The sequence below is a fragment of the Salminus brasiliensis genome, chromosome 16 (assembly GCF_030463535.1).
Source record: "Salminus brasiliensis chromosome 16, fSalBra1.hap2, whole genome shotgun sequence".
Classification (NCBI taxonomy): domain Eukaryota; kingdom Metazoa; phylum Chordata; class Actinopteri; order Characiformes; family Bryconidae; genus Salminus; species Salminus brasiliensis.
Window position 1 is genome coordinate 34,722,141 of NC_132893.1, and position 19,550 is coordinate 34,741,690.

General features: G+C 41.9%; 1 protein-coding gene across 1 annotated transcript; it reads right to left on the minus strand.

The window, feature by feature from the left end:
* Nucleotides 1-2,069: 2,069 nt before the first annotated feature.
* Nucleotides 2,070-18,334, minus strand: smtna (smoothelin a). Its single transcript, XM_072658923.1, has 9 exons — nucleotides 18,233-18,334; nucleotides 14,710-14,821; nucleotides 13,183-13,258; nucleotides 12,742-12,879; nucleotides 11,910-11,973; nucleotides 9,823-9,946; nucleotides 9,292-9,443; nucleotides 5,010-5,199; nucleotides 2,070-2,555 (listed from the first exon to the last, which is right to left on the minus strand). Exons 2-8 carry the CDS (start codon nucleotides 14,803-14,805, stop codon nucleotides 5,049-5,051), a joined length of 801 nt encoding a protein of 266 aa, XP_072515024.1. The 5' UTR covers nucleotides 14,806-14,821; nucleotides 18,233-18,334; the 3' UTR covers nucleotides 2,070-2,555; nucleotides 5,010-5,048.
* Nucleotides 18,335-19,550: the final 1,216 nt, after the last annotated feature.

The following is a 19,550-nucleotide window of genomic DNA, read 5'->3' on the forward strand; positions in this document are numbered from 1 at the left end:
CCCTCTACTAGCCCACGCCTGGCTTTATTAGGCAGGATGGAGCCAATAGGGTCATGTTTATTGATCTGCTCCAGAGAGTCCTATTCTATTGGCAGTACTTCTCTACAGGGACTAGACAAGCTGTGTGTGTGTGTGTGTGTGTGTGTGTGTGTGTGTGTGTGTGTGCATTTGCACATCTGTGTCAGCAATCAATTAAAGTAACTGAATGCATTCATTAGAAGGGGTGTCCGAAAACATTTGGCCATGTAATGTAATAATACATATTATTTTATGATATTATATTATTTATTTTTATTCAAATTAAAGTGAAACTAATATCACCTGTTAGTAACTGCTTTTAATTGGATATTCTGAAGTTTGCAGAGGCATCCCACGTTACCTGAGAGCATCGTACTAGCCAATCCTAGTGCAGGAGGCAGGATCCTAACCAGCCAATCGTTGACGACATGAGGCGGGACTTGTTGGAAAACGGGTGGGATAAAAACACATAACGCGAAACAACGTCATTAAAATACAGCTACGAGATGTAGTCGTCACTGAAACGCACGAGCTACAAGCACTTCTCAAACATCACACACACACACACACACACACACACACACACAGGTCCGTATGAGGACAGTCAGTGGTTTATAGGGACTAATGGATAAATGTACTGTTTCAGGTGTACTTTAGTAAAGGTAATGGTTTGAGGGTTCTAGATAGCTCTATATTCCCTGATTGTTGCAAGCTGCCTTTGCTTGTGGTGGGTCATGGCTGTGGGGTCCCAGTTGGGTTGAGATTGTGGATTTTAGTTACACTACTGTCGTGGGCCACAATTAGGCTATAGGTGTGGGACCAGCAGGGCTACAGATGTGGGCCCCAGTTAGGCTACAGTACTCCAGTTAGGTTATTATTGTGGAGCCCAGGCTGCTTTTTTAGGCCCTAGTTAGACTACAGGTGTAGGCCCCAGTTAGGCTACCACTATGGGCGCCAGCTAGACTGCATTTCTGGACCCCAGCTTGATTACCACTCTGGAGCCCAGTTAGGCTACATTTGTAGACTCCAGTTGGGTTACCACTGTGGGCCCCAGTTAGGATAAAACAGTCATATGTAAAACAAACAAACAAAAAAAACACCCCCTGAAAGCCTTTCTCTTTAATAAACATACTTAAAAATCGTCTGCCTAGTGGAAACCAGTACAATTATAGGTTGGGCTACAGATGTGGGTCCAGCTTCAATTGTAGGACCCATGTTGGGCTACAGTTGTAGGACCCAGTTTCACTACAACATAGGCCCCATTTAGGCTACAGTAGTAGGGCCCAGTTAGGCTACAGTTGTAGGACCCAGTTTCACTACAATATAGGCTCCATTTGGGCTACAGTTATAGGCCCCAGCTGGTTAAAATTGTGGGCCCCAGTTAGGCTACAGTTGTAGGGCCCAGTTAGGCTACAGTTGTAGGACCCAGTTAGGCTACAGTTGTAGGCCCTATTTAGGCTACAGTTATAGGCCCCAGCTGGTTACAATTGTGGGCCCCAGTTAGGCTACAGTTGTAGGTCCAGCTTCAGTTGTAGGCCCCAGTTAGGCTACAGTTGTAGGACCCAGTTTCACTACAATATAGGCTCCATTTGGGCTACAGTTATAGGCCCCAGCTGGTTAAAATTGTGGGCCCCAGTTAGGCTACAGTTGTAGGGCCCAGTTAGGCTACAGTTGTAGGACCCAGTTAGGCTACAGTTGTAGAACCCAGTTAGGCTACAGTTGTAGGCCCTATTTAGGCTACAGTTGTAGGTCCAGCTACAATTGTAGGCCCCATTTAGGCTACAGTTGTAGGTCCAGCTTCAATTGTAGGCCCCAGTTAAGCTAAAGTCATAGGGCCCAGTTAGGCTACAGTTGTAGCCGCAGTTTTACTACAACATAGGCTCAATTTAGGCCCCAGTTAGGCTGCAATTCTGGGCCCCAGCTGGGTTACCAATGTAGTTGTGGGCCCCAGTGAGGATATAACACGAGTGATGTGTGACATATGAAAAAATCAGGACACCTCATGAAAACCTTCTTTAAATGTCTTTTTAAAACATATTTAAACATCTGGACATTTGATACATTTGCCACAGTACACACTGTGTTTGCTGTTCAGAATGAGAGTTTCTGACAGAGGAAAGGTCTGTGCATGTGGAGCATCAGAGAGACATCAGTGAGGACCACCTTATAAACAGAGGGTTTCAAGCAGTGTGAGAGACGTGTCAGTTTTGGGAATTCTGGGTAAAATGATTGTGACAAATGAAGAGTTTTATTTGGAGATACAGCTCTAACATACAGCGCACACCTCAACCCATTACAGCACTGAAACACACACACAGGGTTTAAACACTGGCTTAACGGGCGTACGAATTCTCTTACAGGACTGAAGGAGGCGTCTCTCTGTCCCTGAGGAAGCGTGTGCATGTGTGTGTGTGTGAGTGTGTGTATGCTGGCCTGCAGCTCTCCTGTAGCACTCCACCACTCCACCTCCTTTGGATCTCAGCTGCTTCACTGAAGACACACACAGGAAAGGTTTGGTGAGCTCTGGCCTCTTTCTGCTGTGAAACAAATGAGGACACTCCATTAGAACCTTTCTGAACATCTTTAAACATCTGGACGTTTGATCTTCATGTGAGCAACACTACTTATTACTCCTTCAAATGTGCAGAACATCAGCTGCAGATGATCAGAACATGGTTGGAGAGGATTATTCTGGAGTCTTATTTAAACCTCAGACGTTTAGTCTGGTCTGCTCTTGATTGATGGTTGAAGTGAGGGGTGAAGAAGATCACCATCATGACCAGATCCAGAGAGCTCTCAGAGGCCTTCAGAAAGAAGGGTGGAGATGCAGAGGAGTCTCAGATCAGCAGAACATTTAAAGATCAGCCGCTGTTCCACTGTCCACTAAATCATCTACAAGAGGAACAGCTGACCAACATGACCAGATCTGACCATCCTAGCAAGTCCAGCCCAACAGCAGAACCTCAGGATGAGTAAAGAAGCCTCCAACAGTCCTAAAATCTCATCATGGTAGATCTTATACCACAGCTGAAGTCAAAACAGAGCATATACGATGTGGCCAAAAGTATTGGGACACCTGCTCTTTCATTGTTTCTGCTGATATCAAGGGTATTAAAAAGAGCTGATCCTACTTTTGTTGGAGTGACTGTCTCTACTGTCCAGAGAAGAAGGCTTTCTAATATATTTTGGAGGAACATTGCTGTGAGGATTTGATTGCATGCAGAGACAAGAGCAATAGTGAGATCAGGATGTTGGATCATCACTCATAACTCTTAGATGGAGCTCCACCATCCATCATTCCAGAGAACGTTCTGGAGCGTTCCTCAACGCTGGAGGGCTTTATACCCCTCTAGCCCACACCTGGCATCAGGCAGCATGGAGTCAACAGGTTCATCTAGGTTTATCTGCTGTCTGTTGGCAATAGTTCTTTACAGGGACTAGACAACATGTGTGTCAGCAATGGGTGTAACTTTAAAGTAGCTGCATGCCTTTGTTAAAAGGGGTGTCCACAAACATTTGGACATATAGAGTAAGTTTAAATCTGTTAATAAAGACTATATATTTCCTCTTACTATATAAGTCCTCATGGGCTGACTTTATACAGCTAAACAGCAGCTTTCTGAAAATATCACTGCCACTGTTCCTGGATGTGACATATTCTCCTCCCTGATGATGTAGGGACCGGTTTTCCGCAGGCGTACGTAACGGTTCTGTGCTGAAAGGTGGATATTTTTAAACGTCAGATAAATATGGGGTAAACATCACTCTGAGTTCAGATCTAATCTCCTTAATAAGCACGGTGACTTTCAGCTTCCAGCACAGGCAGAAACAGCACCATAAAAAGCCATTCAAGCATACAAACACACACACACACACACACACACACACACATACACACACATACACACTCTCTCTGTGCTGAGTGAGATTAATACAGATGCAATCTCACCACTCAGCTGCGTTCCTTTTCTCTCTCTCACTCTCTCTCTCTCTCTCTCTCACACACACACACAGTGTAATCACCCTGTTCCCATGCACATAGCCTCCTGCACACATAGGCTTCACATTCAACTTAAAGGAATAATCCAGTGTGGTTCCAACCTGCCCTCAGTCTGCTCCTGTATCTGTATGATATGGTCAGTTAAAATGGACGATCATTTCAGTATACTCCCATAACTTTACAAATACACTGAAAACCTGCTGATTAGAGCTTCCTTATAACAGGATTCAATGGGCAGTTGCTGAATCCTGCAAATACGAGTTTGTAATGCGATGCAAATTTGAAACCACAGCTTTTAACAACAACAAAGGCAAGAAAAATACAATTATTAATAACAATAAGCTTAATTTTTAGAGCACTATTCATGCAGGTAGCAGCTCAAAGTGCTTTACACACAGTGAGAAAGTTCAGCAAGACACTACACATGTAAATCTGTGAAGCTCTTCAGTGTTATATGTGGTTGGAAACAATAGGCTGCACCCATAGTGGTCTGTATCACTATGTACCAATCAACCACAACATTAAAACCACCTGCTTAATATTGTGTACCCCCCTCGTGCCACTAAAACAGCTCTGGCCCATCAGAGCATGGACTCCACAAGACCCCTGAAGGTGTCCTGCTGTGGTATCTGGCACCAAGCCTAGAGTTAGCAGCAGATCCTTTAAGTCCTGTAAGTTGTGAGGTGTGACCTCCATGACCTTCTGTATCTTTTCCTGGAAAACATTTGGTAGGTACTGACCACTGCATACCAGGAACACCTCACAAGACCTGTCTGATGTTTTGGAGATGTTCTGACCCAGTTATTGTCTAGAACATCACAGTTTGGTTCTTGGTCTCAGTAGATCCACCCCCTGACAGATCATTAGTGTTATTCACTTCAACGTCACACACTTCCTCAAAGTGTGGGCAGATCTAAGGCAGGGAGGGTTCATGAAAAAAACTGCTGGACTATTCCTTTAAGGCAGGTTCACTGTGTGTGTATTAACTCACCTTTAGGACTGTGTGTGTGTGTGTTTGTGTGTTTGGTCGTTAGGGGGTTTTCTTTTTGGTCTTGACGAGGCCCTTCTCCACTAGGCAGCGGTAGAACTCCTGTATGTAGGTGTACACACACTTCCAATCTGGCTCTCGCATCCGCAGCAGGTCATCAACGTCCAGGAGAGGAGCGCAGTCAGCCAGTCTTCTGCACACACACATACACACACACACACACACATTTACACGTGAGCCAGTGTCCATGCATTCAGCCCAACAGGCCACATTCACACGCACACACACACACATACGCAGATCACAGTCATTGTATTGGATGCTGGTAGTATTTATACACAAGCACTGATGCTACTAGATCACAGTTCACACACACACACATACACACACACACACACCGTGTGTGTGCACTGGAGGCACATCACTAGACGCATACACATATATACACATGCCTGCGTCAGTGCCTGTACACACACACACACACACACAAAAATCAATACCCACCCCAACAGACAGCATTCACACACACACACACACACACACACACACCACACATACAAGTCAATACCCACCCCACCAAGCCACATTCACACACAATTATGGGTCACTGCCGCAGGGACTGAAAAAAGCAGAAAGCTAACTGTAGTGAGATACTGTAAATATGAGTACTGTATCCCAATCTAACTCAATTAAAAGAGCTGAAACTGTACTATAGTGAAAGTATGGTACTGTATCCCAATCTAACTTAATTAAAAGAGCTGAAACTGTACTATAGTGAAAGTATGGTACTGTATCCCAATCTAACTCAATTAAAGAGCTGAAACTGTACTATAGTGAAAGTATGGTACTGTATCCCAATCTAACTCAATTAAAGAGCTGAAACTGTACTATAGTGAAAGTATGGTACTGTATCCCAATCTAACTCAGTTAAAGAGCTGAAACTGTACTATAGTGAAAGTATGGTACTGTATCCCAATCTAACTCAGTTAAAGAGCTGAAACTGTACTATAGTGAAAGTATAGTACTGCATCCCAATCTAACTCAATTAAAGAGCTGAAACTGTACTATAGTGAAAGTATGGTACTGTATCTAACTCAATCTAACTCAATTAAAGAGCTGAAACTGTACTATAGTGAAAGTATGGTACTGTATCCCAATCTAACTCAATTAAAGAGCAGAAACTGTACTATAGTGAAAGTATGGTACTGTATCCCAATCTAACTCAATTACAGAGCTGAAACTGTACTATAGTGAAAGTACAGTACTGTATCCCAATCTAACTCAATTAAAAGAGCAGAAACTGTACTATAGTGAAAGTATGGTACTGTATCCCAATCTAACTTAATTAAAGAGCAGAAACTGTACTATAGTGAAAGTATGGTACTGTATCCCAATCTAACTCAATTAAAGAGCTGAAACTGTACTATAGTGAAAGTATGGTACTGTATCTAACTCAATCTAACTCAATTAAAGAGCAGAAACTGTACTATAGTGAAAGTATGGTACTGCATCCCAATCTAACTCAATTAAAGAGCAGAAACTGTACTATAGTGAAAGTATGGTACTGTATCTAACTCAATCTAACTCAATTAAAGAGCTGAAACTGTACTATAGTGAAAGTATGGTACTGTATCCCAATCTAACTCAATTACAGAGCTGAAACTGTACTATAGTGAAAGTACAGTACTGTATCCCAATCTAACTCAATTAAAAGAGCAGAAACTGTACTATAGTGGAAGTATGGTACTGTACCCCAATCTAACTCAATTAAAGAGCTGAAACTGTACTATAGTGAAAGTATGGTACTGTATCCCAATCTAACTCAATTAAAGAGCTGAAACTGTACTATAGTGAAAGTATGGTACTGTATCTCAATCTAACTCAATTAAAGAGCTGAAACTGTACTATAGTGAAAGTACAGTACTGTATCCCAATCTAACTCAATTAAAAGAGCAGAAACTGTACTATAGTGAAAGTATGGTACTGTATCCCAATCTAACTTAATTAAAGAGCAGAAACTGTACTATAGTGAAAGTATGGTACTGTATCCCAATCTAACTCAATTAAAGAGCTGAAACTGTACTATAGTGAAAGTATGGTACTGTATCCCAATCTAACTTAATTAAAGAGCAGAAACTGTACTATAGTGAAAGTATGGTACTGTATCCCAATCTAACTCAATTAAAGAGCTGAAACTGTACTATAGTGAAAGTATGGTACTGTATCTAACTCAATCTAACTCAATTAAAGAGCAGAAACTGTACTATAGTGAAAGTATGGTACTGCATCCCAATCTAACTCAATTAAAGAGCTGAAACTGTACTATAGTGAAAGTATGGTACTGTATCCCAATCTAACTCAATTACAGAGCTGAAACTGTACTATAGTGAAAGTACAGTACTGTATCCCAATCTAACTCAATTAAAAGAGCAGAAACTGTACTATAGTGGAAGTATGGTACTGTACCCCAATCTAACTCAATTAAAGAGCTGAAACTGTACTATAGTGAAAGTATGGTACTGTATCCCAATCTAACTCAATTAAAGAGCTGAAACTGTACTATAGTGAAAGTATGGTACTGTATCTCAATCTAACTCAATTAAAGAGCTGAAACTGTACTATAGTGAAAGTACAGTACTGTATCCCAATCTAACTCAATTAAAAGAGCAGAAACTGTACTATAGTGAAAGTATGGTACTGTATCCCAATCTAACTTAATTAAAGAGCAGAAACTGTACTATAGTGAAAGTATGGTACTGTATCCCAATCTAACTCAATTAAAGAGCTGAAACTGTACTATAGTGAAAGTATGGTACTGTATCTAACTCAATCTAACTCAATTAAAGAGCAGAAACTGTACTATAGTGAAAGTATGGTACTGTATCTAACTCAATCTAACTCAATTAAAGAGCTGAAACTGTACTATAGTGAAAGTATGGTACTGTATCCCAATCTAACTCAATTAAAGAGCAGAAACTGTACTATAGTGAAAGTATGGTACTGTATCCCAATCTAACTCAATTACAGAGCTGAAACTGTACTATAGTGAAAGTACAGTACTGTATCCCAATCTAACTCAATTAAAAGAGCAGAAACTGTACTATAGTGGAAGTATGGTACTGTACCCCAATCTAACTCAATTAAAGAGCTGAAACTGTACTATAGTGAAAGTATGGTACTGTATCCCAATCTAACTCAATTAAAGAGCTGAAACTGTACTATAGTGAAAGTATGGTACTGTATCTCAATCTAACTCAATTAAAGAGCTGAAACTGTACTATAGTGAAAGTACAGTACTGTATCCCAATCTAACTCAATTAAAAGAGCAGAAACTGTACTATAGTGAAAGTATGGTACTGTATCCCAATCTAACTTAATTAAAGAGCAGAAACTGTACTATAGTGAAAGTATGGTACTGTATCCCAATCTAACTCAATTAAAGAGCTGAAACTGTACTATAGTGAAAGTATGGTACTGTATCTAACTCAATCTAACTCAATTAAAGAGCAGAAACTGTACTATAGTGAAAGTATGGTACTGTATCTAACTCAATCTAACTCAATTAAAGAGCAGAAACTGTACTATAGTGAAAGTATGGTACTGTATCTAACTCAATCTAACTCAATTAAAGAGCTGAAACTGTACTATAGTGAAAGTATGGTACTGTATCCCAATCTAACTCAATTAAAGAGCAGAAACTGTACTATAGTGAAAGTATGGTACTGTATCTAACTCAATCTAACTCAATTAAAGAGCAGAAACTGTACTATAGTGAAAGTATGGTACTGTATCTAACTCAATCTAACTCAATTAAAGAGCTGAAACTGTACTATAGTGAAAGTATGGTACTGTATCCCAATCTAACTCAATTAAAGAGCAGAAACTGTACTATAGTGAAAGTATGGTACTGTATCCCAATCTAACTCAATTACAGAGCTGAAACTGTACTATAGTGAAAGTACAGTACTGTATCCCAATCTAACTCAATTAAAAGAGCAGAAACTGTACTATAGTGGAAGTATGGTACTGTACCCCAATCTAACTCAATTAAAGAGCTGAAACTGTACTATAGTGAAAGTATGGTACTGTATCCCAATCTAACTCAATTAAAGAGCTGAAACTGTACTATAGTGAAAGTATGGTACTGTATCTCAATCTAACTCAATTAAAGAGCTGAAACTGTACTATAGTGAAAGTATGGTACTGTATCCCAACAGGCCTATGTTTACCCACCCCAGAGGCCACATTTAGACATTATACTGGATGTTATGTGTACAGGTCTTACTCTGCAGTTTTAAAGGCCTTCTCAAAGTTTGCCCTGCGGTCGTATGGGTCCAGTGTGCAGTAATCAAAGCCTTCGGGGAAAAACCTGTGCACCAGGGCACAGAACGCCAGGCCATCTGCCCAACTGGATGAAAAATTCTGGATGTCCACCCCCTATTTCCAGACAGAAAGACACTCTTTCACACTCCTGCCGTGTTACTCTCACTGTGTGACTCCGGAGCAAGCAGTAAACTCGATACAGAATGTACAGTAAATGAAAGGTAAATGTATTCATTACATAACTAACAACACAATCAATTATGTAGTTATGTACGTATGCAGTTATGCAACATATGAATAATTATGTAATGTGATGAGAATGTATAGCAAACCCACAAAAATAACTCTTAATTATTCTAAAGGTTAGCTTATGATTCATAAGAGAGAATAAAATATGCTCCACAGACGGATTATAAAGGCTGAGGACAGAAATGGTAGGTGCCGTTATTACTGTAGAGGTCACAGTAATTTTACCTCCCCCCCCTGCACTCGCCTCGTATGGTTCAGTCTTGGCTCTGCACCAGTCCAGCAGCATCTGTTTGACGTCTTTGGTGTTTGGACCGCCGAGCGCTGAGCTGCGGGGAACTCTGACCCCGACAGCTGGGGAACGGGCCGGACTGTGTGGAGGAATGAGACAAGGAGATGAGAAATGAGGACGTATTTAAAAGGAATGTTCAGCCGGGCAGTGCTGAGGGGACGGTCAGTGGACGCAGGCAGACATTTCCAGACAGTGATGTCTCACTGGGAACTTTTACTATACCTGATTGATCCACTTACAAGAGCTAGGCTAGTCTGGGAGCAATACAGGATTGCTGGAGCACCGGGGGGAACTGAACCTATGACCTTCTGGTTGCTGGCTCACACTTGCTGGTTCACACACAGTTGTACTAAGAACACTCACTAAGTACTAAGAAGTACTCTCCTTAGGGGTTCTTTGGCTCAATACAATAGTAGGCCCCCTTTTTTGGTGCTATACAGAACCACAGAACAAATAGGATTCTCAAAAGAACCATAGACAAGGTTTACTATAAAAGTGAAATTGAACATTGAACCAGACAAATAAATATTTAAGCATTTAACTTCACTGACATGGTGGTTATATACACCAATCAGCCATAACATTAATACCACATGCCTAATATTGAGCATGCCCCCCTTGTTGTGCCACCACAACAGAGCTGACCATCCCAGCCATATCCCTCTGAAGGTGTCCTGCTGTGGTCTCTGGCACCAAGACATTAGCAGCAGATCCTTCAAGTCCTGTAAGTTGTGAAGTGAAGTGGGACCTCCATGACCTTGTCAATGGTTCACTGGTTATCCATCCTTGGAGAGCTTTTGGTAGGTACGGACCACTGTGTACCGGGAACACCCCACAGTTTGGTTCTTGTCAAAGTGTCTCAGATTCTTACGCTTGTCCATTTTTCCTGCTTCAGCACCTTCATCACCTTCAAGAACTGACTGTTCACTCGCTGCCTAATATGTAGATCCTCCCCTTAACAGGTGCCACTGGGGGCAGATCATCAGTGTTATTCACTTTACTTGTCAGTGGTATTAATGTTATGGTATGTAAATATATATATAAACTGCAGAACTACATTCTGGGGTAACCTAGCGAGTGTAAGCCAGCAACCAGAAGGTCATAGGTTCAGTTCCCCCAGGTGCTCCAGCAATGCTGTATTGCTCCCAGACTAGCCTAGCCTGAAAAATCACTAGTTTCCCATGTAAGCGGATCAATCAGGTATATATATATATATATATATATATATATATATATATATATATATATATATATATATATATATATAGTAATTTGTCATTGCTCAAAAAGGTTATTATGTTTTAACATAAAATAATTGAATAATTAAATAATGAAATTATGTTGTAATATTATATATATAAAATATTTTTGGTATTGCAGTTCAGAATATCTCCAGTAGGTGGCGAACTGAAAGCTGCCACACACCAGTCAAACGCTTTCTGTTTGCTGATGCTAACAGGCCTAGCATACTGTGTAAGGTATGCAGCCTACCGAGTGGGGATCCATCAAACCCCGGCCTCCTGCTCCTGCTCTCTCCCTCTGAGAGCTGCTATACTGAAGCTGATTCGCTGATTCGTGACTCATGAATTACGGTTTGGGAAGCAGTGCCCCTTTAAAATGGATAGACTTGGGGGATTTGAGTGATCCATTGGACTAAGGGGCTTCCACTGTGACCCAAGGATAGTGGCTCAAATCCGGGGTCTCCATGCTGTCTGCCATCAGTAGCTGGAGCCAGAGAGAGCACAATTGATCCTGCTCTCTCAGGATGGGTAAACGGCTCGCTCCCTCTTCCCAAATCACTCCGGTGTGATGCTGGCCGGCACGGGTGTCTGCTAGCCAATGCTAGCCATTGGTCTTGCTGTTGCATCAGCAGCGGTTCGAAAAGGGGCAATGGGTGGTTGCGCAGGTGTCAGTCTTCACCCTACTATCGAGTGGGTTGGGTAATATCAGGGAGGAAATAGGGGTAAGAAATGATTGAAGACTGGCCTTCACTGTCTAACACACGACTGCTACCAGCATCCGAGTTGCAGTAAAACTCCCACCTGGCCGGTGCCTGAGGGCTGGAACCTGCTGCTGATGGATTTGGAGGCTTTGTCAGAGCTGCTCCTGCTCAGGGAGAAAACAAGAAGATCAACACACCCCAGAATAGAGACAGACGGCAGAAATTCAGAGAGTGACTGACTAGGGGATGAACTGAGAGATGATGCAGGTCCAGAGCTGTTTCCAGTGAACATTTATAGCAGTGTTCTAACCTGCTCTAGTGTACACTAAATGGACAAAAGTATTGGGACACCTGCTCATTCTTTGTTTCTTCTGCAATCAATGTTTTTAAAAAGTTGGGAATCGAAGTATCTATCTCTACTCTCCAGGGAAGAAGGCTTTCTACTAGATATTGGAAGAGCATTGCTGTGAGGATTTGATTGCATTTTGATTGAATGTCAACACCCCACTTTATCATCCCCAACTTATCCCAACTCATCCCAAAAGTACTGGATGGAGCTCCACCACTATCATTCCAGAGAACACAGTTCTTCCACTGCTCCATAGCTTATTGCTGAGGGGCTTTATACCCCTCTACTAGCCCATTATTTATCTGCTCCAGAGGGTCCTATTCTATTGGCAGTATTTCTAGCATGTGCTTGAACTGCTACACAGTCCGGTACTGGTGCTTTACAGCTCTCTAGCTGATGCTTGGTTTGGCATGGTGAGCATGGGCTTCTGTAAGTGTGTGTGTATGTATGTGTGTGTGTGTGTGTGTGTTGTAACCTCTGTGGCAACAATGGGTGCACCCTAAAACAAGGAAACCTCTCATTAGAAATGATCAGTGAGTATCGAGTGTGTGTGTGTAAGCCTTTTGATGTGATGGAAACTCACTGTGTGTGTGTTGCTGGGTGCTGCCCGGTCCGTTTGCCGGTTTCTGGCCCATGTTCTGTCCAGCTGGGCTGTGTCCAGCACACACACCCCGCTGACGCAGGTCCTGCTGACGCTCTGCCCGCTCACGGTCCCGCTGCTCTGAAGGTCCAGACAGGAACAAACACACACGTCCGTGTGAGGGGACGCCGTAAACAAGATGTCACAACTCAGTTTCTCAAAGCGACCTGATAAACAAGCCCACCATCAGGACCGAGCCACTCAGAACATGTTATGACAACATCTGTCCTGAGGAGCTGAGGAGCTCTTACTGCTATTGTGGTTAATGGCTGTGATTCTGCCAGTAATGCTCCGGCCCTTCATATGAAATGACCACTGCTCTGAGCAGTGTGGAGCTGCTGGCCATGTTTGGTCAGTAGTTGAGTGATATGACCTTCACCTCACCCCGCTTTTTCTTCAGCAGCTCTCTCATGGCAGCACGAATCATTCTTCTTTCCTCAAAATCCGCAGCCTTGTCCAGCTAACACACACACACACACACACACACGCACACACACACACACATATAGTATAGTTAACCTTTTGAACTGTCTGTTCACATAGTTATAATGATTACTGAATACATTATAGTGCATACTAAATAATTCATAGCGGATGCTGAATAATTCAGAGTAAAGACTAAATAATTTAGACAGGATACAAAACAATTCATAGTAAATAGTGAATAATTCATAGTGGATATTGAATAATTCCTAGTACATACAGAATAAATCATTGAGGGTACTAAGTAATTCATGGAAGGCACTACATAATTCATAGTGGATACTGAATCATTTATAGTAGATACTAAACTATTCATAGCGGATACTAAATAATTAATTGCGGATGCTGAATAATTCATAGTGGATAGTAAATAATACATAGTGGATGCTGAATAATTCATAGCGGATAGTTAATAATTTATAGTGGATGCTGAATAATTCATAGCGGATAGTGAATAATTCATAGTGGATAGTGAATAATTCATAGCGGATGCTGAATAATTCATAGCGGATAGTGAATAATTCATGGAAGGCACTAAATATTTCAAAAGTGGATACTGAAAATTTCATAATTGGTATTAAATACTTTGTAGTAGATACTAAATAATTCACAGTGGATAGTGAATAATTCATGGTGGATAATGAATATAATGAATATATATATATATAATTCAACATATATACTGCATAAACAATAGTAGTTACTGAATAATTGATACTAGATTCTCAATCATTAATAGTTGATAAAGCTTTCTAGCAGATGCAGAAAAAAGTGTGTTATATTAAATAAATAATAAATATTAAAAAGTGTTACATAGCAGATGGATCATAGAGAATATTGAATAATTCATGGTAGAAACATAATAATTGTCAGGGGTTTCTTAATAATTAATAGTAGATAACAAATGATGGATATGGTAGATTAGTATAGTAGATTCATAGTGGATATTAAAAAAAACATGGTAGGTAATAAATGATACATCTAGAATTTAAAGAATTTTGATGAACAGTGATCCAGATGAAGTGATCCAGATATTTTCTTATCTGCATTACACACACACACACACACACACACACAGTTAATGGTTAATGGTAATCAGTTTAGGTGTGATGTGAAGTCACTCGGTCTCGCTGAGCTCATCACATCACAGTTTTAAGTGCGATAAACTAAAACACATTGTAAGTTTATCTTTTTCTGTATGCATCACACACCCACACACCCACACACACCCACACACACACACACACACACACACACACACACACACACACACACATACACAGAAATTGAACACTTGCCCAAACATTCTCATTCCAAAAAAGGTGCTGTAATCCTGCTGACTGCTGCACCAGTGTGTGTATGAGGACAGCCTGTGTGTATGTGTGTGTGTGTGTGTGTGTGTGTGTGATGTTTGCTGTTCTCTCTCACCATGTCATTCAGCACTTGTTCGTCCTGTATGGTGGCGAGCTGCTCCTGGGTTAGTGCACATGCACTGACCACCTTCCCCTCCTTTTCACTGTCCATCCTTCCCTCCTGACGGCTGTGAGGGAGAGAGCATGAGGGAGGGAGGAGGAAGGAGAGTGAGGGTTCTAGTCTAGTATTATTTAGAGTTCTCCTCAGATCAACACCTGGTTTGGTGGTAAATCAGGGCTTAATGATGGTAAAACAGGTGAGCTGCTGCTGCTGCTGCTGCTGCTGCTGCTGCTGCTGCTGATGATGGAGTTGAACACATCCTCCACGCTGTGCTGGCTGGACTGGGGGGCGTCCAGGAGAACCCTGGAGGAACCGAGCTCTGTTCTTCAGACTAGCTCACCGACAAGATCTCACTACTTTCTTTCTTCAGAATGAGAAACTCTTGTTTCTCCTTTTTACTGGATTTATGTTCAGCTGCTCTATCTGTTCTGATGAGATCTGGAGCTTCTGCAGTAAAACTGTAGTAGAAGTGTATAAGTCCTGAATGGACTAATGGGCCAAATGTCCTGTTTTAGGTTTGAACTCATGGGCTTGGGGCAGTTTTCCAGAGGCTCTGATAAACTGTGGTGAATTCAGTGCGTTCCAGCCTCACAGCGAGCAGCTGAAGGACTTAAATGGAAGAGCTGCTATCAGAGGCCGACCCCAGGGTAAACACAGAGTGTGTTCGTTTGGGCTGAAATAGCGCAGGGATACAGGCCTGTAACTCAAGTGTTTCGCCTGTAAAGACAATTGATCCTAATACCCTCACACACAGAGCGGCCCTGGACCATAACACACACTCTGAGCCACCCTGAGAGTCTGCGGAGTGTCCACACTGTAAACACACGCTTTTAAAATATGTGTGTTTATAACGAGCTTCTGAAATCCTTCAATAACACCCTCAGCTCCTGCAACTCGTACAGTACTATCAAATACAGTGGCCATAAAAACTGTATCTCAGCACACTATATGTCCAAATATTTGTGGACACCCCTTCTAATGAATGCATTCAGCTACTTTAAGCTGCACCCATCACTGCACACACACACACAGCTTGTCTAGTTTTTGTAGAGAAGTACTGCCAAAAGAATAGGACCATCTGGAGCAGATCAACAAAAAGTTGACCCAAATAAACATAAAGACGGAGGTTAGTGGTCAAAATGAGCTGTTGGTCAGTAAAGGTATTGAGATTGTTGCTTCGAAGACACAGAACACATTTAGTAGACCCCAGTTAGAAGAACACAGTTAAAAGAGCACAGTTAGAAGAGTAAAATTAGAAGAGCACAGTAAGAAGAGTACAGTTAGAAGAGCACAGTTAGTAGACCCCAGTTAGAAGAGCACAGTTAAAAGAGCACAGTTAAAAAAAAACAAAAGAGTACAGTTAGAAGAGCACAGTTAAAAGAGCACAGTTAAAAAAAACAAAAGAGTACAGTTAGAAGAGCACAGTTAAAAAAACAGAAGAACACAGTTAGAAGAGCACAGTTAAAAAAACAGAAGAACACAGTTAGAAGAGCACAATTAAAGGAGTACAGTTAGAAGAGAATAGTTAGAAGAGCACAGTTAAAAGAGCACAGTTAAAAAATAGAAGAGTAAAGTTAGAAAAGTACAGTTAGAAGAGCACAGTTAAAAGAGTACAGTTAGAAAAGTACAGTTAGAAGAGCACAGTTAAAGGAGTACAGTTAGAAAAGTACAGTTAGAAGAGCACAGTTAAAGGAGTACAGTTAGAAGAGAATAATTAGAAGAGCACAGTTAAAAGAGTACAGTTAGAAGAGCACAGTTAAAGGAGTACAATTAGAAGAGCACAGTTAGAAGAGTACAGTTAAAAGAGCACAGTTAAAAAATAGAAGAGCACAGTTAGAAGAGCACAGTTAGAAGAGTAAAGTTAAAAGAGTACAGTTAGAAGAGCACAGTTAAAGGAGCACAGTTAGAAGAGTACAGTTAGAAGAGCACAGTTAACGGAGTACAGTTAGAAGAGAATAGTTAGAATTGCACAGTTAAAAGAGCACAGTTGGAATGGTACAGTTAGAAGAGCATTGTTAGAAATGCACAGATAAAAGAACACAGTTAGAATTGCACAGTTGAAACAGCACAGTTAGAAGAGCACAGTTAAAAGAGTACAGTTAGAAAAGCATAGTTAGAAAAGCACAGAACACAGAATTGCAGTTAGAAGAGCACAGTTAAAAGAGTGAAGATAAAAGAACACAGACATGCACAGTTAGACAAGCACAGTTAGACAAGCACAGTTAAAAGAGTGAAGATAAAAGAACACAGACATGCACAGTTAGAAGAGTACAGTTAAAAGTACAGTCAGAAGAACACAGTTAAAAGAGCACATTAATAAGAACACTGTTAGAAGAACACTTTTAAAAGGGCACAGTTAGAACACAGTTAAGAGAGCACAGTCAGAGGAAGGTTTGGGTGCTGATCTTTTCTGCGAACTCCAGACACTGTATGGATTTGACTGATTAGATAAACCAGGTGCAGATGTTTAGATGTTTGTCATGGCCCAGGTAAACAGCTGTGTATACTGCCACTGTCACACCAAATAATACATCTCCAATATCCCACAGCCTCGATTCAGTTACAGCAGAACACCAGCGTAATAACTCATCACCACGCAGTTACAACACAGTTAGAAGAAGATGAGTCACGGCTAATATGAAGATACACAATACAATACACACAATCAGCCTTACCACACACACTATTCACAATAACCCACGTCCCACACACACCTCTAAAAGCTAGCGATGTGCGTTGGTGTCTTTGTATAAACAAGTGTGGTTGGGTCTATTTACTATGAGTGTGTGAGTATAATGATCCCCGTTCTTCTGCTCATGTACCATTTCAATATCTATATATATAGGGACAAAAGTATTGGGACACCTGCTCATTCATTGCTTCCTCTGAAGAGTGTATCCTGCTTTTGGAGTTGGAGTAACTGTCTCTACTGTGCATGGAAGAAAACTTTCTACTCAATTTTAGAGCAGCATTGCTGTGAGGAACATCTAGTGAGGTCTAGGATGTTGGATGACGATCACCACCCCACCCCACCCCAAAAGTACTGGATGGAGCACCTCCATAATTCCCGAGATTACAGTTCTTCCACTGCTCCACAGCTCCTCGATGCTGGGGGGCTTTATACCCCTCTAGCCCACGCCTGGCATTATTAGGCAGCATGGAGCCAATAGGGTCATGATGTTGATCTGCTCCAGAGAGTCCTATTCTATTGGCAGTACTTCTTCTCTACAGGGACTAGACAAGCTGTGTGTGTGTGTGCATTTGCACATCTGTGTCAGCAATGGGTGCAGCTTAAAGTAGCTGATTGCATTGATTAGAAGGGGTGTCCACAAACTTTAGATTTGACTAATATATCTATAATCTATAAGCAGTGCTCGTATAGATGGCTTTACTATATGTAATCTATAAGTGTTGCTCTGTAAGTATTGCTGCTGCAGAAGCTGAAGGTGAAGGTGCAGAAGAAGGTGATGGAACTCACCTGGCCCGCGACGGTGCGACGGCGCGAGAGCGTGTGAGTGTGTCTGAATCCCAGACGAGGTCGTTTGGGATCAGGAGAGTCCAGCCGTGTGAGCTGTCGTCTTTAACACACACTCAACTCTCCGAGTTTTTCACTGTGGGACTTTTTAGAGTACTCCACAAACCCCTCCCAGCCTGAGCCTCCGCCAAGGACGAGGAGGAGGAGGAGGAGGAGGAGGAGGAGGAGGAGATGGAACAACTGAGTGATATGAGAGAGAAATAAAGAGTCTGCATCAGGCTGTCATTTTTTTTTTTTTTTCCTAAATTGTAAGTAATTATAAGTGCTAGATAATATTAAACAGCCATAACATTAAAACCACCTGTCGAATACAGTGCAAGTCCCTCTTGTGCCACCAAAACAGCACTGACCCATCGAGGCATGGACTCCACAAGACCTTGTGTCTCGGTGTCCTGCTGCGGTATCTAGACACCTTCAGATCCTTTAAGTCCTATAAGTTGTAAGATGGGACCTCCGTGAGCATCAGTGAGAGCCTTGGGCCTCCATGACCCTGCCGGCAGTTCACCGGCTGTCTTGCCTCGGAGCACTTCTGCTAGGTGCTGGCCACTGCGTACCAAACCGGGAACACCCCACAAGACCTGCTGCTGATGTTATGGAGGTGTTCTCACCCAGTCGTTGTCTAGAACATTACAGCTCACAGGCTTTTTTGGCTTGAATGTGGTTTAAGCACCTGGAAGGTTTGAGGGCTGCTGAGCTCTGACATCACAAGTGGAGAAATGAGGGTCTCTGGCTTCCTTCCCATACTGTCACTGAGGTTTACACGTGCAAATGGCTTGGCCTTTATTGAGTGCCAAAGAACATCTACAAGCCTACGAGTGGAGTGTGTGTGTGTGTGTGTGTGTGTGTGTTTTAGTTTCGGCAGATGTACATAATGATTATGTAATCAAGCCATGTGGCCGAGGGAGGGAGGGAGAGAGAGAGAGAGAGAGAGATAGAGAGAGAGAGAGAGAAAGAGAGAGAGAGAGAGAGAGAGAGAGAGAGAGAAACACTGCCTTATTAAGGCAAAGCAGGAAAGTCATGGCCTGACTGTAGCTCTGCTGTTTACATGGCCATATCCTCTTCTGTTCTGGGACCCGAAGACAAAAATCAAACACACACACACACACACACACACACACACACACACACACACACATATATATATATACACACATCCTTCCATCACTCTCACAAGGCCAAAGTACTCCATCTTAGCACTCGTCAGAGTTGTGCGGAGTACACACTGTTAAAAGCACCATCATTGAGATCATTGAGGAACCTT

Bases quoted from the DNA above. Each gene is read 5' to 3' on its own strand.
- smtna (XM_072658923.1), bottom strand. From the start codon at position 14,805: ATGGACAGTGAAAAGGAGGGGAAGGTGGTCAGTGCATGTGCACTAACC. The intron at 12,880-13,182 runs GTGAGGTGAAGG...CTGGACCTTCAG, and splicing joins GCTGCTGAAGAAAAAGCGGG to AGCAGCGGGACCGTGAGCGG. The intron at 9,947-11,909 runs GTGGGAGTTTTA...TCCTCCACACAG, and splicing joins AGCCCTCAGGCACCGGCCAG to TCCGGCCCGTTCCCCAGCTG.